At 42.7% G+C, this 27463-nt stretch overlaps 1 protein-coding gene across 1 annotated transcript in view; it reads right to left on the reverse strand.

The window, feature by feature from the left end:
• Positions 1-27463, reverse strand: part of SGIP1 (SH3GL interacting endocytic adaptor 1) — a 244580-nt gene that overhangs the window by 201249 nt on the left and 15868 nt on the right. The window contains exon 2 of the mRNA XM_074220587.1: positions 19448-19492. Within this exon, the coding sequence (XP_074076688.1) occupies positions 19448-19492 (45 nt within the window). The remainder of the gene's footprint in view (positions 1-19447; positions 19493-27463) is intronic.

Genomic DNA, 27463 nt, shown 5'->3' on the forward strand with positions numbered 1-27463 from the left:
TGCATCTTTTAAGCAGACTCTCAAAATGTCATTGGTCCTTGTAGAAAATGAAAGACCCAACAACAATACAATGTCACTGAAGATACAAGGAAAAAAATGAAACAGACCCTGTCCTCAAGGAGCTTATTGAAGGAATTATGTGAATGCCAGTCATAGACCTAAAAACATACTCTGTGGCCAAAGGGTAAACAGAGTCTACTTGTCCAGCTTTTTGGAGAAAGGAAGTCTTGGCAGGCAACATGGTAACTGTGCTCAAGACTTCTCGATGACTCCAGAGGATGGAGGGTACAACAAGAAACTACCCAAACCAACAAGAAAACCGGGCACCAGAGACATGGACTACCCTGAGGGGGGTCCTGAGGCTCTCCTCTTTGGGAGGGGAGTTAAGGCAGGATAATGATACGGTCAACTATGTCCCAGGGCAAAGATTTTACTCGGGGCAGGATAAAGCTGCCCAATAAGAGCCTTTCCGGACCTGAGACGCTGGGGGCTACCAGTCTGCTGGGAGCCTAGATACTGAAAGTCTGAAGCCAAGGGAGATCAGGTACTCTGTATAGGCACCTTGGGTATTTTTAGGATTCTTTCACTTCTGCTAACATGCCTCCACACACATTGGTTTGAGATGAGAATAGTTTTAGACCGTTGAAAACGTTACAGTCAATGACTGGGTTCACCTGCGAGATGCTGCACCATATTTATTTCGACCCAAAGGGACCAGTGATTATGCTTATTTAAAATAAAATAAGGTCTGGGGACCTCTTTACTTCAAGATCATAAGAAAATGGCAGTGACTCGGGAGCACTGGACTGGATTCCTTTCCTGTACTTTGAAGTTGGCAGTTCAATACAAGTCTGGGGTAAAGTTTGATTGAGGAGTCCATTATCATTGATGGTATTTTTATTATTTGGTCTCAATGTGATTTTAATAGTGGAAAGAAGCCCTCCTGAGAAAACTCCTTCGGCCATTAGAGCAGACTGGATGACCAGAGTCTTAGGAACTAGGAGGTGAGTAATGTAGGACCGGTCAGTCTGTGTCATTGGACTGAATCCTGATCAGCTTGACTCCCAACTGTCCAGACTTCTGTGTGATATGCCAACATTTATAACCAGCCATCTTACATTTCTATATTTTCTGGAATGATTACTTTGCAAACACAGAGACAGTGTTAGTCCATTGGAAAGAATCCTGGCTTCAGAGTCTGAGAACCTGTCCCTGATTCCAACTCTGCTCTTTCCTTTCTGTGCGATCTTGGCCGAATGGTTTATCTTCTGCCCATGGTTTCAGCTCTACTCTCTACTTCCTGAGAGATCTTAGCTGAATGGCTTAGCTTCTCTTGGCCTTTGTCTTCTTGTCTGAATGACAGAGGCCCTGGCTGACCTCTAAGCCCCTTCTAGTTTTAGATCTATGATACTCGGGCCTGGTTAGTTTAGTTTCTGCATCCATTTGCTTTTGTGATCCTGGGCAAGTCACTTAACCCTGTTTGCCTCCATTTCCTCATTTATAAAATGAGTTGGAAGGAAATGGTAAATCTCTCCAACATCTTTGTGAAGAAAGCCCCAAATGGGTCGTGAAGAGTCATTTTAAGATTTGATGCTAACAATAGCTCTAGGAGGTAGGTGTCATTTCCCCCATTTTACAGATGGGGAAAGTGAAGCAAAAAGGGGGAAAGTGAAGCAGAAAGGGGACAAATAGCTTAGTCAGAGTCACTTAATGTTGGGCCATATTTGAACTCAGGTCTTCTCAACTCCACCCAACTAAACCATCCCCTCCTCCTCACCATCATCACTACTGAATCTTTTAATAACGTTGCAAAATTGGGGTGGCTAGGTGGCACAGTGAATAGAACATCAGCCCTGGAGTCAGGAGGACCTGAGTTCCAATCCAACATCAGACACTTAATAATGACCTAGCTGTGTGACCTTGGGCAAGTCACTTAACCCCGTTGCTTTCCAAAAACCTTAAAAGACGTTGCAAAATCTTCAAAATCCCTTATGCACATTTATGGATGAAGAAACTGAGGCCAAGGGGTGACCAGCAACCTCAAAGTTAGAAAGCACCCAGCTGGGGATTCCTTCCATCTAAACCATTCTCTTCTCCACATGAACAGTGAACAAGGAGCCCTCTCTGGAGGCTCAAGCAATCGGACCTTTTGTCAGTATATGAGTATTTAGTTGATTTTTTTTTACTTTTCAAAAGGACACTGTAACTATTTTCCAGCCATAATCTGATCCTGGTTACCCAGAGCACTTGTCCGTTAGCGATCCAATTTGAGGGAGGTTGCCATGGAGACAGGAGAAGGCAGCCGAGAACTTCAAAGAGGAAAAACAAGATTTCATCATTTGATCTGGCAACTAGCCCATAATGATCCAATTTCATCAAAACATCACGGAAAGTGTGTGACGGCTTGGGTTTGGTGCCCAGGTCAAGGAGAGCAGAGACGGGAAGAGATCCAGTGAGCTACAGAAGGACGGCAAGTCCTGGGTACAAATCTTTCCTTGGATCCATACCAACTGAGTGATCCTGAGGCAGATCACTGAATGTCTCTCAGAAATCAGAGGGCGCGTGGAAAGAAGGACTAACATTTCTAAGCTAATGAAGGCCACTGGAATCTGAGATAAAAATTGGGGAGTAGGGTGCCTTCCATTCATCAGCTCCATTCTGTTTAATACAGCAAATAACTCCGGATGCAACTATGTAGAAGAGACACTGGGATGGTGTCTCCTGTTCTGCTTTTGTATTCAGGAAGCCCTGGGTTCAATTCCCACCTTCTACATATGGTAACTATGCAACTAAGGGCAAATCACTTAATCTCTTATTGCACAGAGCAAATTCTCTAAGATTATATTGCATATTATTATATATTTATATTTATATGAGATTACACACACACAGACACAGGGAGAGAGGCATGAGGAAACTGGCCTTAGTTTCCTTAGTTATAAAAATGGAGATAATAATAGCACTTACTTCCCAGGGTTGGTGAGACATCAGTGCTTTGGAAACCTATATTCTAATTATTATCATCATCATTATTATTCAACATTTATTAATTGCTACACTGTCCCTGGCACTGGGATGGAAACACAAAGAATGATAAATGTGGACAGAATTTCTTTATAAACTTCCCCTTTAGCAATGAAATTATAGGTCTGGTCTCCCCCCGCCCCCCCAACCCCGACACTGACAATACAAAACCACTGGGCAGGACACTGTACTGAAGAAGTCTACATTTGAAACCCTTCCTCTTGTCTACATCATGTAGCCCATGGAACTCTAGAGATCTGGTCTTACTCCCCCCATTTTACAGATGGGGGAACATCCCTCAAGAGGCACAAGTTCCCAATTTGCTAAGGACAGGAAGAACTAGCAGCCGGGGCTGTTCCCAGCTTCCTCATCCCTTGGCCCTCCCCTTTTCCACATGAACTATTGATTGGTGTCTAGTTCTTACATAACAGCTCAGAAGTTTTACCTTAGTGTGAACTTTAAATGACGGGGGAGTCCAGTCAGTTCGCCCTTTCAAAAAAAAGCCAAATTCCAACATTTGCTTCCTTCCCTCTCTAAGTGATGGTGTTTAAAATCTCAAACTAGCAATTTAAAGGGGGGAAGGTGCCGCAAGGATAAAATACTAAATCCATGCTGCCATCTTCAAATCCCATCATAGAAAGGATCTGTGAAGTTCTAAGAACACATAAGATATCATGAACCTGCCCAAAGCATTTGACACAGCCAGCAGACTGGAGGTGATGGAGTGGCCTTGGCTCCAAGACCATGATCATCCCAAGACCAACAGACCAGAGAACAATCAGGTTTGAGTAGAGGAGATCATCCAGGGCTTTTCCTCCTCCTTCTCCAGGGGAACAAAAGAAGGCCTCTGTCTCTCTCTTTCTCTCTGTCTCTGTCAGCAGAATGGCAGACTTGAGGACACAATAAGGATCTGGGAAGGCTCACTCTTCCAACTTCTCTCAGTCTGCCTTATACTAGAATTTAAGCCTTTCCGAGGAAAAGGATGGGATTCTGATTCCACTGCATTAAGAACTAGATGTGGTTAGATAGAGAACAGAGTCGAATTTATCAAGAATACCACTCATTCCCCAGTTGATAAATGGTCAAAGGATATGAACAGGCAGTTTTCAGGTGGAAGAAATTAAAGCTATCTACAGTCATTTAAAAATACTTCAAATCATTATTGATTAGAGAAATGTAAATTGAAACAACTTTGTCATACCACTCTCACACCTATCAGAAAGAGGAAAATGATCAATGTTGGCGGGAATATGGAAAAACTGGGACACTAATGCATCGTTGATGGAGTTGTGAGCTGATCCCACCATTCTGGAGGGCAATTTGGAACTCTGTCCAAAAGGTACCAAAACTGTGTATGCCCTTTGATCCAGCAATACCATGATTAGACATGTAACCCAACAAGATCATTAAAAAGGGTAAAAGACCTGTGGACAAAAATATTCATAGTAGCTTTTTGATGTGGCAAAGAACTGGAAGTTGAGAGGATATTCATCAATTGGGGAATGGTTAAGCAAATTATTATATAGGAATGTGATGGAGTCCCAGAAATACCTACATGAGCTGATGCTGAATAAGGTGAGCAGAACCGGATAATAACGATAGCATTGGATGGTGATCAACTATGCTAACCTTAACTCTTCTCAGCAGCACACTGATCAAAGACTTGTGATGGAAAATGCCACCCACCACCAGAGAACTACAAAGTCTGAAGATCAAAGCTTACTATTTTCAAAATTTGTTTTATGCTTTATGCCTTTAGCCCTCTCATGGTCTTTCCCCACTTTTGTTTTGATTCTTCTTTCACAACATGACTAATATGGAAATAATTTTTTAACAAAGTTATACATGTATAACATATCAGATTACTCACTGTCAAGGGAAGGAGGAAAGAAATGAAAAAGGGAGAAAAATGTGGAATTAAAACCTTACAAAATGAACATTGAAATCTTGACTTGTAGAAAAATTTTAAAAAGAAATACAGTGTGGTGGAGAATAAAGTGTGATGCATTTGAAGTGTGAGGATGGTCTGGGCACTTGATGGCTGTGTGACTCTGGGTAAGTTCTTTAACCTCTCTGGGCCTGGTCTTCACAGAGGCATTGCATTGGACCCTGGTTCAAATGCTAGCTCTGGTCTTGACTTCTCACCTGTACAACCTCAGATCAGAGCTTCAGATATGGAAGGGACTGTGGAGCCTCATTTTCAAGTGCATAAACTGAGTCTCCAAGAGGTTAAGTCATGGTTCCAGGTTCTTAACTAGGATTCAAACAGATCCTAACTTCAGATCTTACATGTCTGCTCTTCATGACTTAACATCATTGGTAAAATGAGGGCGTAGCATGCTCTCTGGCTTAAGGTCCCTTACAGTCTAAATCTATGATTCTCTACTTTGGGAAATCTCATCAACTTAATGAGGTTGCCCAGAACTGAGCCTTTGGGAATCTGATTGGATTTTCCTAGAGAAGGTGTGAACATGCCCATTAATACCTCATTTGTTTGAAAGACTTCTAGATATTTCCAGAACCCAGGATTGAACTTGCCTTTCTAAAGTCAAAGCTGCATTTGGGACTTGGGCTGGAGAAGTGCTTCAGATGACTTTACTTGGGCAAATCCAATAAACTCCACAAGGTACTGGGGGGTAGGGATACTAAAACAGAGATGAGAGCAAGCCAGTCTCTGCCCTCAAGAAACTTGAAGTCAGGAGCAGCTAGATAGAACACTTGACCTCAGAGTCAAGAGGATCTCAGTTCAAATCTGTCCTCAGACACTTGATACCTACTGGGTGACCTTGGGCAAGTCACTTATCCCCACAAAAAAGAAACTTGCATTTTATTGAATAGTGCCGAAAAAACAGAAAGATAAGAAATTCTACTTTGTTGGGAGTGTGTACATACCTGTTATTGGAAGTTTTCCTCTTGTCTGTACCAATACAGGGACTCCTTTTTGGTATGACTTGGGTTCTGTGGTTGAAGAGGCCCCTTGCAATCTGGGGTTCTATTCTCACTCTTAGTCCGGTATAGTTGGGGATTTTATTGGTTCTTTCCTGGACTGCCTGCTTAGCTCTCCTTGGCCATACTTGCATTGTTCTGTATAGTCCCTTCCCTCTTCTCCCTTTCCATTTCCTCGTCCCCAGCAGCAATATCGGAACGACTTGGTATTAGAAGAAGGTCCAGGACATGTGTCCCAAATGAGTAGGTGAGCTGCTTCTTTTTTTTTCTGTTTACCTCATTGCATTATTTGGTTCAAGACTGACCTGTCTTTTTCAATTATTCCTCAAAATTGACACATATTTACTGTGAAAAACCCCACAATTTTTTCCTCCAATGGAAGTTCAGGTCTTGTTAAACAGCAGGCTATAATGACTCAAGTCAGAGGGATGTTATCTACACGCCACCTGAGAAGCTTGGAGGGAATGGGAAGGAGGGAGGGAAGGCATGTGAAGGGCATCTGCTCTCTGTTTCTGGGGAGACAGAAATGCCTGTGACTATTCTTCTACCTTCTTTCTAGTTTCAATCCTGAGACTGAAAGTCTCTTTTCAGGAACGCAATTTGTCTTTTCTGATGGGCAGAGCAACAACTGGCACCAGGAGGAGAAATCTAATTCCATCTTCTTTGCCTCCATGACATCTTCAGAATCATTGCTAACAATTATATCTTCAATTTGGAGAAGTCATTTTGATGGATTAATGCTTGTACTGAGCTAGAAATGTTCCCAACCAGCTGTGTCTTTACTTGTCCTCATTAAATATCCCTTCCCACCTCCTTTCACTCAGTCACTCTCTCCCTCCCTCTTTCTTTCCCTCTCCCTCTCTCTCTTTCTCCCCCCAGGGAGAGTCAGTCACATTCGTTCCTATATCCTAGATCATTCTTTCAATACTTTGGGTAGAGCAAGCTCAAATGCAAACAACCCTCCTTGTGTCTAGTCTCTCCTCCAAATTAACTAAAAGTTTGCTATTCTAACTTAATCATTTTTTTCTTTTCTTTATTTAAGACAATGGGGTTGAATGACTTGCTCAAGGTCACACAGCTAGGCCATTATTAAGAGTCTGATACTTCATTTGAACTCAGGTCTTTCTGACTCCAGGGCTAGTGCTTTGTCCACTACACAACCCAGCTGCCCCCCAACTTAATCTTTTCAATGGACATTTATAAGATTATTCCTTTAATAAATAGAGGGAAAGGAAGAGAAGGGAATAAAACACTTACAGACCACCTTCCTAAGTTCCAGACACATAATTATTACCTCCTTTGGTCTTTACTACAGCATCTAAGTGGCGAAGTAGATACAGCTTGGACCCTGGAGTCAGAAGGATCCGAGTTCAAAACTGTCTTCAGATACTTATTAGCTGTGTGACCCTGAACAAGTCCCACTTAACCCTATTTGTCTCAATTTCTCATCTGTAAAATGACTTGGAGAAGGAAATGGCAAACCACTCCAGGATCTCAGTCAAGAAAACTCCAAATGGGGACATAGGGAGTCAGACACAAGTCCAAAAACAACTTAACAATAGCAACAATGAAATTCACTGGGTCTGAAGAAACATTTCTGGATATTTCAGTGGAGACCACATCCAGACTGATTGTCGTCAACAGACTAAGAAACAACTGAATAGCCCATAGACAAGTCAAGATGAGAAAGAGAAACGGGAGTTCATCCAGTAGAGTTTTGGCAATTCAGACACTCCAGGGTGAGTATCTAACAATTTCTCCTGGTTTTCCTTTAGAAACTTCCAGCAGGACTTAGAACTGATTGAAATCTATCTTTTCTAATGCAAAAGACTATCAAAGATATTCTAAGGTCAATATTTTCTCTCAAGTGTCTTATTAAAAGTTTTATAAGGCTGGTTATGCCTCCAGTGACTTTTTTTTTTTTTTACTGAAAAGTTAGACAGACTTTAATGGAACCATGATTTCACTGATGTAGCACGTCCCACTGATAATAGCTCATTTTGGGGACTTTCCATTCCTGTCTCAATATAAGTCTTCCAAGTACATAAATGGAGCAAAAAGGAATGTATTACAACCAGAGGAAAAACTATCCCTATATAATCTGCTTCTGGTCATGTCCATAGGGTTCAGTGACTCAAGAAATCAGAACAAATTACCTTATACCCTGCTGGCTGGAGCTTCCCAAGTTCTGGGGTCTTCTCCAGAGTGCTCCTGACCTTGGTGTTAAGGACACTAATGGATCAAGAATCAAATAAAGGATACAAAGATGGTGCCACAAGAAAAAATATGTGAATATGAAGCCATGGAAAGCAGGCAGTTGGGTTTTACATTGAGTTTTAAGTTGGGTTAGTGAGCACAATCCAAGTATGAATTTGGGTGAAGTCTTTGCTGCTGATTGCACATGGAGAGATGGTAATATTATCCCCTCTTTTCATTTCTGTTCTCTTTAGGAAGGAAGGTGAATGTCTCTGAATTATTTACTTGAACCTGGGAAACCTTAGTCTTTGTCACAGATACACTATGCTTAATAATAATAATAATAATAATAGTAGTAGTAGTAGTAGTAGTAGTAGTAGTAGTAGTAGTAGTAATAGCTAATATTTTTAACACTTTAGAGTTCAACAGATTGTCTTATTTGCTATTTGTTATATTTTTTGCTATATGTGGAGATGAAAGAAAAAGATGGAGGACACTCCATTAAAGAGGCAAGATATTTGGTTTACAAGGGCCATTAGGTCAAAGCAAGGTCCTAAGCAAGGATTTATCTGTAAAAGAATTTGTGATCCTGATAGTCTCCACAAATACAAAGAAGCTGGCAAAATCCTAGGCTAGAAGAAGTGAGAGAGCTCTGTCTGGTTCCATTTGTTCCTTCCCCAGGAAATCAGAGTGTTTTAGGTTTAAAAAAAGCTTTGCCTCCCTGAAGGGAGGAGAGAAAGAGAGTGTTGTCTAGCTATCTTCATATAAGGTCTCCTGTCAGGAGATGATGGAAGATACTTGGGCCTCGATCACCAGCAGCACCTGGTGTAAAGGGGATTTGTTAGGGGAGGCCCTCGTTGAATTGAGAAATTTGCCAATCAGACTTATGAATTTAGAATGAAGGTCATCATCAATTCCAAAGAGACTTGAAGAATTCCCAAATCAAACTGAAGTGAGACAGAGAACTCTCTCTTGTTAAAGAGATCTCTTCCTTGTAGCTTATGAAAGCAATCTGATTGTATTTGGGAGAGTTCTTAACTCTTGAAACCTAGGTTGTGATCTCTTTTCTTGTACCTTCCTGCAAAGTATAGCAAGGGTAGGGGTGTGTGTGTTGGGAAGTAGAGTGAATAATGGGTCTTTAATAAGAGTCCATAATCCTGTGAGTTGAACCTCCAGTCAACGGGAGACTGCTCTAATCAATGAGGACCAATTGGTTCACCATGTTCTCTAGCGAGGCATATCACTAACCAATGGGACAAGGATTCATTTGCTTCAGTTGAGTCCAACTCTTTGTGACCAACTGGAGTTCTACAGACAAAGACACAACACCAAGAGTGGTTTGCCTTCTCCAATTCATTTGCAGGATTAAGTGATGTGCCCAGAACCACAGGATTAGTAGGAGACTGAGGCTGAATTTGAGCTCATAAAGAAAAATCTTCCTGATTCCAGATCCTATGCCAAGCCCCACTATCTGTAATCTCATCAAGTGGACTGTTGGGAAAGCTTCCCTGATCAGTTCTGTTATTGAAAATGTTGATCAGCTATGGACTTGAAGTGACAAAGGAAACTTATTATCAGGGATAATATTCGAGTCTATAATGTTAGTGCAGCATCTCCTATGAATAGGAAATGGAAGTGTGAGCTCTTTAGTGCAGAGAATTCCTGGTATGGAAATGCCTTCTATCAAAGCAGATCCCAGCCTGGCTTTGATTCAGTGGTTAGCTCTTAGGAAATCTGCTGAAACAAGTAAAATTCAAGTTACCAAGCATTTCTGAAATACCTACTTCTGATTTTTATCAAGTGAGACTTTCTGTGCTATGTACTGCTTTGCTATCCCTGGAAAAGCAAGATCAGCACCTAACCAATGGGGGAGACCAGTACAAAATAGAGACAAATATGATTAAGGTGGCAGGATAATTGAGGGTAATCTTGGAGCAAAGGCACAGAATGAAGGGATCCTGAAAAACATGGGAAGCCAGGAAGCAGAGGTGAGAAGGGAGAAGATTCTAGACTTGGAGAAGAGCCTTCTGCAGTCAGGGACAGTAAGGAGGAGGACAAAGATTAGGAAAACTGAGAAGGAACGAGGGGTCCTGGAGGATCCTCCCAAGATCATCAAGCTGGTGAGATGTGAAGGCTGGATTTGAAACACAGGTACCCTAAGTCCAAGTCCACTAATCTCTCCACCACACCACCCTACCTCTAGTCAACAATACTCAAAGTTTGGGGCAGGAACCATGAACCAACTGAAAATCTGTTGAAAATAAGAAAAATGAGTCAAGGAGGCCCCATTGAGACAAAATGATCGCTACCCCAGCACTTAAATTCCTTCCAACTGTTTAACACATGGGCTCACAAAACTTCATGCTGACTTGGACCTCAATGAGATGGATCCTTGGAATCATCCAAAAGTATTTATAAAGTGCCTTATTATATCTGGCACTATTCTCAGATATGTAGGTATAAACCTCTCCAAAGCTAAAGCATGGTGCAGAGGAAAGGAAGGCCCCTGGCTTATGAGTCAGAAAACTTGAGGTCAAATCCCACCCCTGCCAGGGTGATTTTGGGCAAGGTGCTTAAGCTCTCCAGGCCTCATCTGCGGAGTGAAGAGCATGAGATTAGCCAGCTTCTTGGGAGACTTTCAAATCTATGGTCCTACAAATAGGTGAAAGACTGACTCAGTAGAAAGAATTCTAAGGAGTTACTAGAGAAATCTAGAAAAGTAAAGGGGCCTATCCGGGACCTCAGCATTGTGTCTGAGGCTGGGTTTGAGACAAAGTTCTTCTGATTTCAAACCTAGTGATCTCTCCATTAGGATCATCCTTGCTCTAGTCAACAATATAAGATGAGTAAGCCAACCTCTATCTACCTGAGGATACATAGGAATGTTCTGAAATCTTGGGAATATCATCTAACTTTTCTGAGCCAGTTTCTTCATCAGTAAAATGATGAAGTTGGCTAGGTCTGGGGGTCAGGAAAGCTGAGTTCAAATTCAACCTTAGACATTCACTGGCTGAGTCACCTGCGAAAATCATTTGACATCTGCCTGCCTCAGCTTCCACATCAGCAAAATGAAGGTCAGACTAGCACCTACTTGCCAGAGTTGTCATATGATGCCAAATGAGATATTTTATAATGCTTCAGAAGCCTGCAAAAATATGCTTGTTCTTACTACATGATGTCTGAGTCCCTAACTCCTTTTAGGATGGAAGGAAAGGTGCCATATTGCTTTGACCAGATTCTGAACACCTGGGTTTGAATCCTTACTGCTACAAGATCCAAGTCCAATCACTTCACTCTCTATTAATGTTCACCTGTAAAATGAGGGGTCATCCCGAGAACAGATTCATGCACATGTGATCTTATCCATTCCCTTCCATCCCTGGGTCTCAGTGACCTAAAGGTCAGATGCCAAAGTCAGAGGAGTTGATCTCTTTGATGTCTGTGATCCTTGCAGCAGAAGGGGGGACTTCCTCCTAAGGTGGGCATGTTCAGGGGAGAGATAGGGCTTCCCTTATTTACCAATTACCATCATTCTCAATTATATATTCAGCTCTTTATTTACAAAACATGAATGGGGAGTGAAAGGAAAAAAATATCTTTTAGATAAATGTCAAATATTATGACCCTTCTCAGGTCTGCAGCAGAAGAGAGAAGGAAAGGGGAGGATGGTTAGGTAAGACCCCGAACCAGGTCAGAACAGATCCAAAAAAAAAATAATTGAGAGAAAATCAAAGGAAAGGCATTATTCAGGGAAGTAAGAGGAGCTCCAGAGAGACTGAAAGCAGGAATAAATTAATTAATAATATTAATAAAATCCTTTAAAGTTTACAAATCACCAAACATTATCTCATTTGTTCCATTCCTCAAATAGGACTATAATGTTGCCAGTCAGCCTACAATCACCACCAATGATAATAATCAATAGCCAACAGTATCATTTTAAGGTCTGCAAAGCATTTCCCAAATATCTCATTTTGTTCTTTTACCTGGAAGGTAAATGCTTTTAACATACCCATTTTATAGATGAGGAAGACAGAAGCACTTTGTTTACAGTCACACAGTTGTAAGTGTCCGAGGGAGAATTTTAATTCAGGTCTTCCTGAGTGCCAGTCCAAGCACTAAGGGCTTATGTGCCAAATGAATAAATAATGGACTCAAAAATAAAAAAGTACAAAACATCTCTGCCTTCAAGGAGCTAATATTTTAACAAGGGAAATAAACACATTGGTAATGAATTATAAATAAAATACAAAGAAAGTAATCTAGGGAGTCAGGCAGTTCAGACGGCCAAGAGAGCACTAGGCCAAGAGTCAGGAAGGAGGTGAGTTCAAAATCTGCCTGAGATACTAGCTAACTGTGTAGATCAGTCACTTCCCTTCTGTGTGCCTCAGTTTCTTATCTAAAGTGAGGTGATAAAAGGATTGACTTCATAGAGTTGCTGTGAGGATAAAGTGTTTTGAAAACCTAAAAATTGCTTGTTTGATGGATCTGGTGGTAGGTGGGTGGGTGGGTGGGGATGTTCTCATTCCAGCCACCTTTCTTGGCCAGGCTAATTCTAGGATTTTCTGACTTTAGAATGCCTTGGACCCATTTGGTCACCAATTAGCTGAAGCCTTTGGTTATTATTTAGCTTAAGTCCTGACTTTTGGCTGGGACTCCCAATGGCTTTACAAACCTGAGATAAAATACATCGAATTACAAAGAAAGTCAATAACTTTAAAAGGCAATTATCAGAACATTAAATTTCAGGTTTTTCCATTTGCTATCTGTGGAACATTAGACACCTCAGTGTCCTCATCTGTAAGATTAGGGGGTGGTACTAGATGACCTTTAAGGTTCCTTTCAGTCTAAATTTTATGATCCTATATATGGGAATACAATGCACTAAGGAACCCAAGATATAAAGATGAAAAATAGCAGACACTGCCTTCAAGGACTTTACTAGCTAAATCATCAAAATGATTCAAACCTGGGTGCATCCTCATCAAACAGCCACCCATTGGCAGCCTCCCCAACACGCCCATTTCAGTTCTGGAGAGCTCTAATTGTTAGTGACATCAAGCTTACATGAGTTGCTTTGGTTACTAAGCTTATTTAGTTACATTGGTTTCTTGGTAACTGCCATCAATTGTTCTTGGTTCTCTATTCTGGGATAGAGTAGTATAATTTCAATCCATTACCCACATGAAAGCTTTCCACATTCTTGAAGACAGTTTTCAGTGAAGAGTCCATTCATGGCATGCTCCTTGTTCCTGGGCTAATTGACTATTCCCTTCAAGGAGTCCTTGTGGAGCATTGTCTCCCATCGTCTCCCATCCCCTCCCCTCCCCTCCACATCTTCTTGGGGAGACCTAGAATATTGAAAATACCCCTGTTCTCTCTAATGTCAATGAGATTTCTCCATGATTTGTCTAAATAAAATTTTATTGAAGATAAAGCATACTTTTATTTAATGGAGACTGATCTTTAACCTTTGGAATATACATATGAAAGGTTTGTTTTTTGTGCTTTGTTCTCACAGAAGACCATGATGTCAGGGAGGTGAAGTGAAGGAGTGCTGGGTTAAAGTCACCAGCCTCACTTTCTCCTCTAGAGTCATCTGGGTCCAGTGGTCAAATATGAATCAGTTAAGTCTGAAGATGGCAATCAGGGTTAAGTGACTTGCCCAGGGTCACAACTAGTTAACGAGGTCAGATTTGAATTCAGGCCCTTGTGACTGGTGCTCTCTCCTTTGCACCACCCAGCTGCCCTACATGTGAAATACTGAATTTCATAAGGAGTTCTAGGTTCTAGAGAAGTCAAATTTTAAATGAAAAAAGAAATTGCTCTGCCCACCCTCAGCTGAAGGTGAAGTTTAAGAACTGAAAACAAAAGTCACTCCCAGAATCTGTGGGAACAGACGGGAGAAGGAGAAGCCTGGATGTATGTGCCTTGGAAGTCTTAAAGTTCTGGGGGCCCATAAAGTGAGCAGCTACTATGCTTCAGTGCTGCAGTTCTGAGTTGGCAGCAAGTATCACATCAAAGCCTTCTCAGAACACTCAATAGTCCCCCCTTCCCAGATGCCAAAATGTCTTCCATAACCCTTTCAAGAAGGTCCAAGAAGCAAGAGGTCAGAACCCCTTAACAGAGAATTGCAAAATTCTAAGCACGAATGACTTGCAGAAACAAAGAGGAAATTTGAGCAGAATCAAGTGAAATAAATACCAGGGAATCATAGGATCATTGAGCTGATGAAGAAGGTAAAGATATTTATCCAAGGTCACACAGTGCTTAAATCTGACAGCCTGGGTCCTTTGGCTACATAGCATGGTCTTTCTGCAGGACCATGTGGCTTTCCTTCAATAACACAGAAGCAACAAGGCCTAGCACCAAGTTAGCAAGAATAATTAGTTAAAATAAGAAGCTCACAGATGGTAGGCTACAGGGAACGCCTCATCCTGAGGGGTCAACTGAGGCTGTTCTTTGGTTTGGGGTACTGACCCAGTATTGACAGCTACAATTCACCCCTAGAAGGCTCAGTTCAAATTTAGACTCACTTGCTCACTAGCTGGGTGACCCTGGGAAGTCATTCACCCTCTTTCTATCTCGGTTTTCTCAGCTGTAAACTGGAGGTCAGCTTCTTCAACTCAAAAATGGAGGTAAGAGCAGCCACCTCTCAGAGCCTGCTAAAGTCTTCTCCCCTCTAACCTCATGATTCTCTGATGTGATGTCCATCAGTTAAGATCAGGATTATAAGGCAGCCATGTGACAAACCACTCAGAATGAGGGGAAACAAGTCAAGACCAAAAGTCAGCCCCCTCTCCCCTGCCTGGCTCTTGCCTCCTAGTCTTGAGCTCCTGCTTAGGTGGCTGATACCCTCTCACTTGGCCAAGACTTTTGGATGTCAACCCTCTCAAGAAACCCTCATCCTGACCTAACCTTAAACTCACTTGGCTCCCCATTCAGGCTCTGCCTCTTTCCCTCAACAGAAGGGATTGTTTTATCTGTGCTCTCCCTTGAGCATCACCATTATGGGGTCAGCCTGGCTCAGGGAAGATTTGGCACTGACTTCTGTAGACATGGACAGAAAATGTATGGTGTACATGACACCAAAACCAATAGTAACATATAGAATTGTAAGATTGGCAAGAATTCTTTACTTTTTATCCTACATGAAGCTCATCACAATCCTACAAGGTAGGTTCTATTATAACTGAGGAAAATGAAGTTTAAATTGGAGACAGGATTTGAACTCTAGTCTTCCTATCTCCAAAACTAGAACCCTATCTATACTATCTAGTTGTCTCAAATCAAGTTTGTAATGACCTTAGAAGACATTTATAAATGACCCCCTTGCCCCAATCTACTTGCAACAGTTGACCCTAATTAAAAAAAAACACGATGAATTTAGCCAAGATTCAGCTACTGAATCTAAGGCGTTCTTGGACCACAACAAGCCAGCTTCTCCTATATCATCCTTCATGGAGGCAGGATATGTCCTAATTCTATAGCATTACTCAAATTAGGAATCTTTACAGATAAATGCATTTTTCAAAAAAATAAACCTGTTATCAGGGCTTCTATTAAGGGTCTGAGTTGGTTAAGAGTAGTTGGAATTTGTTTGATCAAAAATCTGCCAAATGGGCAAAGATTCCTCAGACTTGTTGGTAGCTTGCCCAGAGACATCTTCTAAATAGTTTCTACTCTCCAAAATAGTTTCCCAATATAACTGGAGTGTAACAAAATGCCTTATCCCAGGACATGTCAAATTCCTTGTCTCTTCTGGTTGCTGCATCAAGCAATGGGGGTTGGAAAATCTTGTCTTACGCTAAGACGACGTAAAAGGACATTTCACTGGGAACCATTTGAGAGTCTATTTCAATAGCAACAATCTAACCCAAATTAATTAAGGTCCTGATGTGGGAAGAGATCTGTCCTAGGTGCTGGAAGCACTATGTAGTATCTGCCCTCAAGAAACTTCTAATTTAATGCAGAATTTCTTAATCTAGGGTCAATGAACTTTTAAAACTATATCTATATCTATATATATATCTATATCTATCTATCTATCTATCTATCTATATATATATATACACACACAATTTTGATAAGTTGTTTCTTGACACCTTGGATTTGGAAGTGACCCATATGCTTCACTAGGTTTCCAAAGGTTGTTTGCAAAAAAGGAGGTTAAGACCCTAGTTTATGAGTTTCTGTGTATGTGGAAAGGGGAAGCAAAGAAATTGATGGGTATTTGGGCACACTCAACTAACTACAATATTATTGGTTAGTTTTCTAAAACATGAGAAACAGTGTGGTAATGAGGATATATAAAGCTGGCCTTGAAACAAGAGACCCCTGGATTCAAATAATGTCTCTGACCCATAATTGTGGAAATCTGGGGAAGTCACTGTAATTGCTCAGGGTTCTAGTCAACTCCTTTAGACTACAAATCACTGAGAAAGCACACATTCAATCATTTTTGGTTGGTTTTGACTTTTCTTTTCTCCATTAGGTTTCCCTGGTGAAGATACTAAAGTGAATTGCCATTTTCTTCTCCAGGTTATTTTAAAAATGAAAACAAATTGAGGCAAACAGGGGTCAGTGACTTGCCCAGGTCATACAGCTAATAATTGCCCGAGATTAGATTGGAACTCAGGTCTCCTCTGTCCTCTATCCAACATGCCACCTAGCTGCCCTTGCAGAGGAGGAATTGGCTTGCATTGAAAGGGAGAGTTTCCTCACCTGGAAGTTCTCTATAGCAATGAAATCACAAGTCCTCCCCCTAACCTTGCAGAATAGCTTCACAGATTTCATTTACCTAGATGTTCTGGATTAATGAGGGACGCTGTTCCTACCAAGTGACACATAGTCAGATGGCTTTCCAGAGGCAGCTGCCATGTTAGAAGCCCTTTTTTGAGACTACTGCTTTTGAAGATTATCTGAGCATATCTACCCCCATTACCTTTGTATGGATCAAACTGGGTTAACCACGCTGTTACAGTCTGCACTGAAGTAATTTTAGCACGAAATCTAGGAACTGATGTTAAAGACCACAAACTGGGGTCAAATTCCCAAAATTAAGTTAGAAGACCAATGGGTTGAGACAGAGGCCCCTCCATTCATGTCCAAGTAGTGTTATTTTTATCACATGTAACCAAGCTTTCTACCCCCCCCCAGTTTATTTTGCATCTATTTTCTAGCCTTACTGAGACATCATGATTTACAGCAGCCTAAAGATGATCCCAAGCAGCAAACATTAGAACTTATAAACATTATATATAATAAGGGGCCTTCAAAGCATTCAAGTCAAGGCAAGTATTCTCAATAGCATCACATCCATTTCATACCCATCCTGCACCAGAGCTGGAGCTGGCCAGGCCAGCAATCACGCATAGCGATTGCTGACATGAGCCTGCTTCAGTTCCCATCTTAGTTTGGGGGAGCCCTCGGACAAAAATCTCGTCCTATTAAGCTGCCACTCTAAGATGGTACAATGGACTCCATTGAAGGGGGCTCAAGCAACATTGCTATCTCTCGAGTCCCACTTAGTCTGTTAAAACTACTAGTCAAAGGGTCCACATTAACTTGGTAGAGTGGGCAAAGCAGAAAAAACACAGCAGGGCCCCTGCTATGGCAGGGACACTGGCATTCAGAGGGACCTTGAACCGGAGAGCGGAAGAAGGAGTCTGCCATCAGCTGCATTCTGAGTTCATGTTGCTGATTGAATCTCACATATCTCAGCAAATCCAATTTGTTAGACCTAGGTTGAAAAAAAAACTGATTTCCGAGGTCTTTGCAAAGGAAACCAGACTCCGTTATGAATCTCATAAAGCCACTTTTAGAAATCCCCCCCAAAACCAGAGTGCCATGACTCAATGATTCTTCCTGCATATGTGGAACATTAGCCATACACGAATAGATGCACATTACAGTAGAACCACTAGATAAAACAAAATTAAATCTTGACCAAATAGACAGGAGTTAAAATGTCACCATCAATTTATGTGGGGGAGTTTCTGAGAAACATTTTAACCCACTCGCTGAGATCTTTGGGCAATAGAGAAATGGTCCCCCCACCCCCACCTTAGGCTCTGGGTTGATCGGAGAGGAATGCATTATCTTCGGCAATGGTAAAATCTAGGCTGGGGACATAAATTCTGCCTGTCATCTTGGAGAAGGCCAACTGTTTTGCATCATTCTCTTGGGTGAAAATGGAGAGAGAAGAGGACCAAAAAACCAACCACCCCAAAACAAAAACCAAAGCTACCTCTAGATAGTCTATTTCCCTGTCAGCTTAATGGCTGTGTGTTGTAAAGGTATCCTCAAACTGGCACTCTCTCCGGGTACAAAGACAATTAAAACAGAACAGAATATAGTTCATAATGCAACCACAGAGGAAAAAGTTCCTCTTTCCACTGAATATTCAGCTTGTCAACACCAATGGGGAGTTGTCCTTTCATGACTGCCAGAGCCCTGATTGCATAGGGTTAATAACACTGGTGCAGCAAGATGGGGCTTGGAGCTGGAGAGTATTTGGAGCTCAGTGATTTTGTCAGATCTTTAAAGAGCTGAGCCATCTCCATGCTTCCTTTGCAGTTTCCCATTTAATCCAGAGATGTTTAGTCAAATGCTGCTCAAGGGAGAGACAGCCCACCCTGCCTTGGTCTACTTGGGTCCAGAATCACTCAACTCTTAAAAAAAAAAGCAATTCAAATATAGAGAGGGAGAAAAATTAGCCCAGTCTAATTGGTTTGTTGTTGGGGTTTTTTTAAGAACAAAAATTTTAGTCTGAAAAAAGGCAGGTCCCCATGTGGGTAACTTTGTCAATGACCTCTCGTGGGTAATGCTGAATTCAGAAAATGAGTTTCCATTGTAAATGATTAATCAAGACAGTCCAAGGAGCCCAGGCCAGGAAAAACAACCGGGCCAAACACCTTCTTTCTCCTAACTTCTTTGCTCTCCAAGTTGTTTTCCTGGGAGCTCCCATCCCTGAGAAGACTTTAGGGTTTGTTCTCTCTCTCTCTCTCTCTCTCTCTCTCTCTCTCTCTCTCTCTCTCTCGTCCAGGAAATGAGGGAGAAAAAAAAATCTGTGTACTTCCAGCTAAGAGGTCTGATTCCTGAATCTGCCTCTAGTCTGCTGCAAGTGGATGTGCGGCGCCGGAGCCTGGCAAGAGGCTGCAAACAGGTCCTGGGAAGGCCCCCCCCCCAATTGAGCAGTTAGGACCCCGCGTCCCCAGCATCCCAGGCAGTCGGGGGCCTGGGGAGCCATCCAGGGCATCAGGGCAGGGGCATCCCTTACCTTCCATCATGGTGGCAGAATCGCATTCCTCAATTTCCAAGGAGCCTGGAAAAACACGGGAAAATAGGATCCTGGTTACGAGTCGGGTCCCCCGCCCCCCACCCCCAAGCCCCCACGGCCGGCAGAGAGGAGCTGGAGCCCAAGCCGAGGGAAGCCCCCAAGCCAGCGGCAGGCCCTGGATGCGGCTGCCTGTACCACCTAGAGGATGGCAGGAAGATGCTGGAGAGAAAGGGCAGCCCGCTGAGCTCACACGCCTGCCAAGGCCTCAGCCAATCCCTCCCTGCCTCTGCCCTGTCACATGGTAGGCGGCTCGCATCTCCTGACACAATACCCCTGGAGAGCGCACAAGGACCTGCTCCTCATCCCCATCCTCTGGGCGCCCCCCAACACGCGAGCCCGCTCCTACCTGTGACGCACTTCCCTCGCTAATCCTATTGCAGCAACCGAGGGAAGGGAAGGGGATTAAGGAGCAGGCACTGCCAGGGCAGGGCTGGGGGGCAGCCCCGGACTTTCAGGACCCTGATCAGCGCCCCCCGGCCCTGCGGTCCCGGCAAGGAGGCCTTCCAGATGGCAGCAGCTGGAGGCCCCCTCCCCCCCAAACACAGCTGGCTGGACATGGGGGCTGGTCCCGCCGGCCTCCCCCCACCACCTCATCAAGAGAGAATGGAGAGAGAATCAACAAATCCTCTTCTCCCCACCCCAAGGACCCCAAAGGGTGATGCAGAAGAGGTATCCACCAGGACAGAGAAGGGCCCGGCCATTGAGTCCTGCAAAGGGGCAGGGGATTGTCCTGGACACAAAGAAACAAAAGGGATCAGCCTGGCCGGGCTGGAGGTCATGTGGGAGGGGGCAGGGCAAAGCCAGAGAGGGAGGGAGAGAGGGGTCCCAGATGAAGTCTGGTGGGAGGGGGCAGGGCAAAGCCAGAGAGAGAGAGAGAGGGGGGTCCCAGATGAAGTCTGGTGGGAGGGGGCAGGGCAAAGCCAGAGAGAGAGAGAGGGGGGTCCCAGATGAAGTCTGGTGGGAGGGGGCAGGGCAAAGCCAGAGAGAGAGAGAGAGGGGTCCCAGATGAAGTCTGAGCAGACTACGGTGCTTCAGCAATGCCTTGCATGTACAGTTGCAGCATCAAAAAATACTTCTCCTCCACCCCCTGGGACTCACTGCCCTCCTTTGGGGAAGATGGGCATGAGTTCCCGACTTCATCCTTCCTCTGAGAAAGCTGCCTATGCCAAGCCCTGTCCTGGAAAATGGGCATGACCAATGCGGGGGGTTGTTAACCTGATTTGTGTTGGGTTTTTTTTTCTTTTTGGAGTGGGGGGGAGAGAAAATATGCTTATTAATTGAATAAATAAATAAATTGACTAAGTTAAAGAATTACAGGGGGAGAAATATTTTAAAAAGGAGAGAGGGGCAGGGAGAGCTCTCATGGGCTCAGGGAGGGTGCCATCCTCCCAGGTGATGCAGTGCCTCTCTCTCCTGCAGCTCTCAGAGTTCAGCAGAGAGCCACAGTCTCCCAAAGGGGCTGTGGAGCCTTTGTGCTTGAAGAGGCACTAGGCTGGCTTCCCACTCTGCAGTTAATGAGAGACTTTTCCACCTGTAATATGACTGCTCTCAGAGATGGCATAGTGGGGGGACAGAGGACACCATCCTGGAGGGGTAGCTTGGGCTGACTGGAAGACCTAGGCATAGTCTAACTGTGAGACCCTGGGTAAGTCACTGTGTTCCTCAATGTTAGGAGGGCTGAAATAATATTTCTATCATGGTAGTAATTTGAAAAAGAAAAGAATCCCTGATGGCTGCATAATGGTTTAGAAAACCACAAATGACCATTATCTGCATTGTACTGCATTTTACCTATTTTGTTAAGCATCGCCAAATTGCATTTTAATCTGGTTTAGGTCATACACCAGTCTGACCTGGAGCATGAGACTAATTTTGACACCTCTAGTTTAGAAGTCAGCATGAGGAAGACCTGGGTTCCAGACCAGCTGCTGACACTGGGTAAATTGGGATGAGTCACTTCAACCAAATTTGCCCCATGCCTCTCACTAAGACTTCAGTTTGCAGCACAGATACCCATAGCCTGGGCAGGAGGTGGTTCTGATTTTAGAAGTTCCCTTTACCAGTGAAACCAGAAATCCCCTCCAAAAAACTCCAAGCCACCCCAAAGCTCTTATTTATATGACCTCAACATCAAACTTTCTATTGACCACCTTACTCAGTACTAGAATCTGAGCTTCACATCCAAGGATAGGTTTGTCTACAATAAACTCATTTCATCCTTATTACTCTATGAGGTAGAAGCTATTCTTCTTCTTCCCATTGTACAGATGAGGAAACTGAGGCTGGTGGTGAAATCTAATTTGCCCATAGTTACAAGGTTCTAGCTAATACTTGCGGCAGCATTTGAATCTAAGACATTGTGTTGTCAGTTCTCTAGCCCCTTGAGCTCATCAAATAGTTGTGATAAAAGTGCTTTGTGAATTGTAAAGACTTTAGCAATATGGCTTCTTCTTTCCCCATCAGCTGCAGTTTGAGAGGAATTCACAATGGTCCAAGACCATGGCAAGGCACTTGACAGTTTGTAAAGCCTATTCCCCTTCTTGATCTCATTAGAGATTGTCAGAAGGGAAAGAGACATCCTAGAGAGGTGAACCTGCTTCTTAGAGTCCCTGACACCAGCTGGTGTAGGCAGGACATGAGAAAAGTAACCACACATTCACACACGTCTGTGCAGCTAGGTGTGGGTATGTATGCATGCATGACTATTTGTAAAAATACATGTATGCATGCATAGGTTTATTATGTGTACACGGATACATCTATAACTTCGTATGTTTATAAACTATATTATAGGTAAAAATAAATGTCCATGCACATTTGGTGATATATAATTGCGAGTTCTCTATGTGACATAATTACAGTAATGTGAAATGTAAACAATAACATCCGACCTTTTAAATCTTGCAAAGCACTCAAGCTAGGTAGTATTACTATTCCTAGTTTACAGATGGGGAAACTGAGACTCAGGAAGTTCGTGACATGACCATACGGCTAGACAATGTCAAAAGTAGACTTCACTCAGTTTTCCTGACACCAATCAGCAAACATATTAAGTGCCTACTGTTTGCCAGGCACAGTTTGAGAGAAGGAAGAGCTAATCCACCCCCTGCCCGCAAGGATGTTACCATCCATTTGGGAAGAAACCAGTGCGGGAGAATGGAAAGAATGATGGCTCTGGAGACAAGGACCTGACTTCAAGGCCTCAGTTTCCTCATCTGTAAAGGAAGGTGATTGCACTGCACTGTCCCTTGGGTCCCCCTGGCTCTACATCCACCTTCTTAGAAGTGCATCTAAAATAGGCACCTTCCCAGGGCTCTGTCCTTGTTCCACTCTGAATGAAAAGAAGGAAAGGATGAGGAGGGAGTTGCCTTTCCAGAATCCTTCAGAACTAACAGCATACACACAGCCTCTTTCTAATCTATTGTCAGAGAGTCCTACTCGTTTCACTGAGTTGTCCTGAGGACCAAAGAGAAGGAATGTAAAGAGGCAGCATCAGAAAGTATATTGGATTGGGGTTCAAATCTTCCCTCAGAAAAGAATTAAGTTTATATCCTTAACCTTTTCTGATGCTGCTGCTCCCAGATAGATGCTTAGTCTATTTTTTTTAAAAGATTCTATGGTCTACTGTATTTCTCAAATCCATTTTCATCACCAACTTGAATTTGACTTGAGAGTCTATTACAAAATGCCCCCCACAAAGAACTATATAAATCATGCTGCAAAAATAATGAAGTAATTAAGACTCATGGGACAAGTTATGTGGTGTAGTGGATAAAGCACCAAGCCTGGAGGCAGGAAGATATCTTCCTGAGTTCAAATCTGAGTTCAAATAGACACTTTTGAGCTATGGGACTCTGGGTCAGTCACTTAGTATTCTTTGCCTTAGTTTCCTCATCTATATAATGAGGTGGAAAAGAAAATGGCAAACCACTCCAGGTATTTCTGCCAAGAAAACCCCAAATGAGGTCATATTAAGAGTCTACGACTTGGAGTGGCTAGGTGGCGCAGTGGATAAAGCACCAGCCTTGGAGTCAGGAGTACCTGGGTTCAAATCCAGTCTCAGGCACTTAATAATTGCCTAGCTGTGTGGCCTTGGGCAAGCCACTTAACCCCGTTTGCCTTGCAAAAAAAAAACCTAAAAAAAAAAGTCTACAACTGAACAACAGCAATGAAGATGCATTTTAGTGAGTGAGAAAGGAATCATGGGTCATCTGTCCCTTTCCCTTTTCCTGCCGATGAAGGAGAGGAGATAGAGATCCTGGGACCCTGAAAGACCACTTCAAGAAAGGGTAACATCAAGGAACTATGGATGAGTTGGGGCTAGGAAGACCTGACCTAGAGGAGGGGCTGGGGAGGAGCTTCCTATGTTAACTAATTATTTTTGCAGTCTTAGCCAAGCTCAGGGGTTTTACCCTGTGGAAGGATGGCAAGATCAGTCAAGGTAAATGAAACCTCCCAAAACGAGAGTCTTAACATCACTGTTTCCAACGTGCATGTCCTCTGGATTTCTGTGACAGAGCATTAAGTCATCCATTCTAGGCAGCACTCTGCTCACTCCATTGTCCAGATCCTTCCATTTGGGACATCTCATTCTCAGAGACTATAAGCTCTTCAAGGGCAGGGCCCTAAATTGTTCTTTTTTTCCCCCTTCCTTCTCTCCCTGCTTGGCATAGTCAATAGACTTTTTGTTGAAGCAGGTACTCTGCCCATCACGTGCTCTTTTCCCCCATTAGGACTGATATTTATTTAGTGCTGATAATGGAGAGCTCCCTCTCATTTTAGGAACTCGACATTTTATCTTCTCAGAAAAAGCTGAGGATTACTAAGAGAAGATTGAGCTAAAAGGAAAGATAATGAAAAAGAGTCAGGTTTTTTTTCCCCTTTCTTTTAACTCTGGTATAACCACACAGTCACCCACCACAGGATCAGATCAGTAATAAAATAAACCCTGGTACCTTCTTCCCTAAAAATCCTTAAGATGATCCTATTTTAAAGGAGATGGGAATTCTAGAGTAAACATGTTTGCCATCAATTCCACAAAGATTTTCATGAGCTATACAGGCATAGGCTAAACAAATCAGGAGAGAACAGGATAAATAAGAGAGTCTCTGCCCTCCCAGAGCTTACAATCGTATCCCTGGACATTTCCTATTCCCCTTCATGCTTAAATTCTAACCCAAATAGTTATGGTTGTTTTCCCCATCTGAAGGCATTTCCCACCTCTGAGCCATTGCCTATGCCACCTTCCCTGCTGGAGTCCATGCCCTCCTCCTTTCTGTCTCTCAGAATCTCTGACTTCTTTCAAGGTCATAGTGCTTAACTATTATAAAGTCAAATCAAGTCAACAGACATTTAGTAAGCACCTACTAAATAAACGTTCTGGGGATACAAAGAAAGGCAAAAGACATTCCCACTTTCAAGGATCTCATAACTTAATGGGGAAGATGACACGTAAACAACCGTAGATAAACAAATTAGAGGAAGAAGAAATTGAGGATAATCAACAGAAGGAAACAGGAACTATGAAGCAAGATGCTTTTTACCTTCAGAAAAATTAACTGATAAATTGAAGACTATATAATATACTTTTACAAATGTCAAATGGTGAGCTCCTCTAGTGAGATCTTCCTTCTAGGGAGGGAAGAAGGGAGATTGTTCAGAACTTAAAATATAACAAATTTAATTAAAACATATATGGAAGCAATATTTCTCAAAGGAGGTCAGTCCCAAGATTGGTGGACAGGTGATGAGGTGGATGGAGCATTAAGCCTGGAGCCAAGCTCTGAGTTCCTAGCCAGTCTCAAACACTAGCTGTATGAACCTGGGCAAGTTATTTCACTTGTCTGCCTCAGTTTACTCAACTTGAAAATGGGGATAATTATATTAATACCCCTTTTCACAGGATTTATGAGGATCAAATGAAATAGTAACTGAAAAGGACTTATTACAGGCACCCCATGCAAAGGGAAGAGAAAGCACTGACGGCATTATTCTGCATCCTTCTTCCATTTTCCTCTTCCTCCCCCAAACAAAATAAGCATTCAGAGACCAAAGTCAGTTCTCCAAATGACATCCCAATAAAAGCCATCTGCTTGGTTTGGGGAACAGGTGTAGAGAGGAATGAGAAATAAATGAGATATTAGGGAGGGAGGGAGAGAAATTAACTGATGGCAAAAAAAGGTCATGGAAAGAATCTGCTCTGTGTTTGGGGGAGGCAGTGAGACTTAAAGAAAATCACGTGATGCCTAGGTTGTGAGTCAGAGAAATCATCTATTCTTAGCAAACTTTGTTTATCTAGACCTCCTACCTTATTAATGAATAGCTCACATAGAGAGGAACCTAAAAGTTTTCATGATCATACTGCTAACTTGTATGTGGCATTTAAGATTTGCAAAGTGCTTCTGACATATAATATCCATATACATGCCCATATAAACTTATATATATGAATATATAGATGTGTATACATGTAAATACATACGTGTGAATACATACATTCACGTACCAACTGAGGTTTTATATATAAACCTCCAACAAACCCCATGAGGTTGGTGCTATTATTCCAATTATCAGATGGGCAAACTGAGGCAAAGGTTAAATGTGTTTAAAGCATTTCCTCCCATCAACTTCCTTGCATATTGATAGTGTATTGTCCCCATTTTATAGATGAGAAAATAGAGGATAAAAGAGGTTAACTTTACCCCCAGTTACACAGCTGGTTCTACTTTTGTGACCTTGGGTAAATCATTTTATACCGCCCACCCCAACCCCAGCTTTAATTTATTCATATGGGAAATGAGGGGGTTTGATTAGATACCCTCTGTGGTTCTTTCCAGGTCTAGACTGTATGACATTTATGACTAAGTTTCTCCATTTATAAAATGAAGCTTTGGAGAAGATGATTTTTAAAGTCCCCATCTAGATGAATAAGACAAGCATTTATTGAGAGCCTATTGTTGAGGGGTGGCTAGGTGGCACAGTGGATAGAGCACCGGCCCTGGAGTCAAGAATACCTGAGTTCAAATCTGGCCTCAGACACTTAATAATGACCTAGCTGTGTGGCCTTGGGCAAGCCACTTAACCCCTTTGCTTTGCAAAAAAAGAAAAGCCTTTTTAAAAAAAAAGCCTACTGTTGGAGTGCCTATTGCAGGAGATAAAAAGAAAAGCAAAAACAGTCCTTCCCTTCAAGAAACTCTCAGTCTAAGGGGGGGGGGCCCAATATGCAAATACTATGTACAGATAAGACAGATATGGTATGCAATGAAGATAATCTTAGAGGGCAGGAAGCAGCAGAATTGGGGGGGCAGGAATGGCTTTTTACAGAAGATAGAATTTTGGCTGAGTCTTGAAAAAAATCAAGAGGAGGAGATGAGAGGGGAGAGTTTTCCAGGGTGGGGAGACAGACAAGACAATAAACATGCCCACAAAAGAGAGATGGGATGTCTTTTTAGAGGAACTGTCCACATACACAGAGAGGAGTAAGATTTAAGGACATTCTAAAGGAGGAGAGTCCAGGTTTGAACAGTCAAATGGCAGATTTCACTTTGCTCCTGCAGGCTGCTGAAGTTGGGAAGGGGAAGGGGGGCCTAACCAGCCTCCCACTTTAGGAAGATTAACCTGACAGCTCAATGAAGAATGAGCAGGAAAGGAAGCGAGACTTAAGGCAGGGAGACCGTTTCCAATGGTCCATATGCGGGGTGATGAGTATGGAGGTCCTATACCAGAGTGGTGACAATGTCACGGGAGAGAAAGGGACACATATGGGAGATTTGACTAAGAATAGACAAGTTCTGACAAATGATGGGATAGGAGGGATAGGGAGAGGAGTGAGGCTGACACTTTGAGATTGTGGTGAGTCTGAGTGACTTGGAGGCTGGTCATTCGGTGACAGTAATGGGGAAGTTAGAAAGAGGGAAGACTTTGAGAGGGGAGATAGGGTGAGTAGTTTTGGTTTGG

The sequence above is a fragment of the Macrotis lagotis genome, chromosome 2, assembly GCF_037893015.1.
Source record: "Macrotis lagotis isolate mMagLag1 chromosome 2, bilby.v1.9.chrom.fasta, whole genome shotgun sequence".
Taxonomy (NCBI): domain Eukaryota; kingdom Metazoa; phylum Chordata; class Mammalia; order Peramelemorphia; family Peramelidae; genus Macrotis; species Macrotis lagotis.